We start from the raw sequence: 873 nt of genomic DNA, 5'->3' as shown, positions 1-873 counted from the left end.
CTGTGTTGTCGAGTTTTTCTCCGAGTCCACGGCCCTCTCAGGCTTAGAACAGAGCAGCTCGGCGCAAAGACCTGGGAACGCTCCCCTTGCTCAACGGCCGACGTGGACCTACGAATGCCCAGCTCAAATTACCCTTGTGAATTATTGACTCGCGTCACAGTTTATTCTAACATTGAGGCTGACACATTCACCACTATTCCAACTAAGCCTCTGGACAGACACACAGCTTTGTGTCATATTGAAAGTTGGAAATGATATTGTGTCGCGGATAGTATCCGCTGCCAGTATGTTTGCTCACCGCGGGGTGGGGGAGCTTGGTCCACGATGTCATCTGGTTTGAACCCGTGGCCTGTTCTGTTCGCAGCCCCTGCAGCAGGCGGTGCGGCCCCCGCTGCCGCCCAAGGGGGAGGCTCCGCCCGCCCCCGTGCCGCCCCCGCGCAGGAAGGGGAGGACATCGCGCATGGGGACGCCCAGCCCACTGGACGGACAGGTAAACCACCGACACAGCTGCGCCCTGTCCTAGGGACACCCCAGGGACGTCGTCCCTCCGTAGAGTCGCACCGCACCCCTGCATCCGCATATCTGCCGCCGCGCTTTCCTTCATTTTCATTTATTATTTTTTAAATAGGTCCGCAAACAACAATTCGATTGACTTATTAATTTTTTTGTCTCACCATTTTTCTGAGATTTTTTCTTGTTTGTGGTAGCACGGATAGGGTAAATGTTTTTGCAGGATCTGCCAGAGTTATTAGCATTATTTTTTTACTTGTATTTTTTCTACTGTACTCGTTTGTTCGTCTTGGCAAGCTTGATTCAATTTAAATATGGAATGTATAAGAATCAAGTTGTCAATTGAGGTGAACAGAACTAGTG

The 873-nt window shown here is 50.9% G+C and overlaps 1 protein-coding gene across 1 annotated transcript in view; it reads left to right on the top strand.

The window, feature by feature from the left end:
* The window catches only part of LOC127751724 (E3 ubiquitin-protein ligase lubel-like), a gene marked incomplete at its 5' end in the record, with an annotated part of 1,496 nt that extends 629 nt beyond the window's left edge, over positions 1 to 867 (top strand). Inside the window, 1 exon segment of the mRNA XM_052275708.1 lies at positions 365 to 867. Within this exon segment, the coding sequence (XP_052131668.1) occupies positions 365 to 523 (159 nt within the window).
* Positions 868 to 873: the final 6 nt, after the last annotated feature.

The sequence above is a fragment of the Frankliniella occidentalis genome, unplaced genomic scaffold (genome assembly GCF_000697945.3).
Source record: "Frankliniella occidentalis isolate FOCC.00 unplaced genomic scaffold, Focc_3.1 Scaffold787, whole genome shotgun sequence".
Classification (NCBI taxonomy): Eukaryota; Metazoa; Arthropoda; class Insecta; order Thysanoptera; family Thripidae; genus Frankliniella; species Frankliniella occidentalis.
The sequence above is the reverse complement of the archived record's forward strand: the minus strand, read 5'-3'. Positions and strand labels throughout refer to the sequence as shown.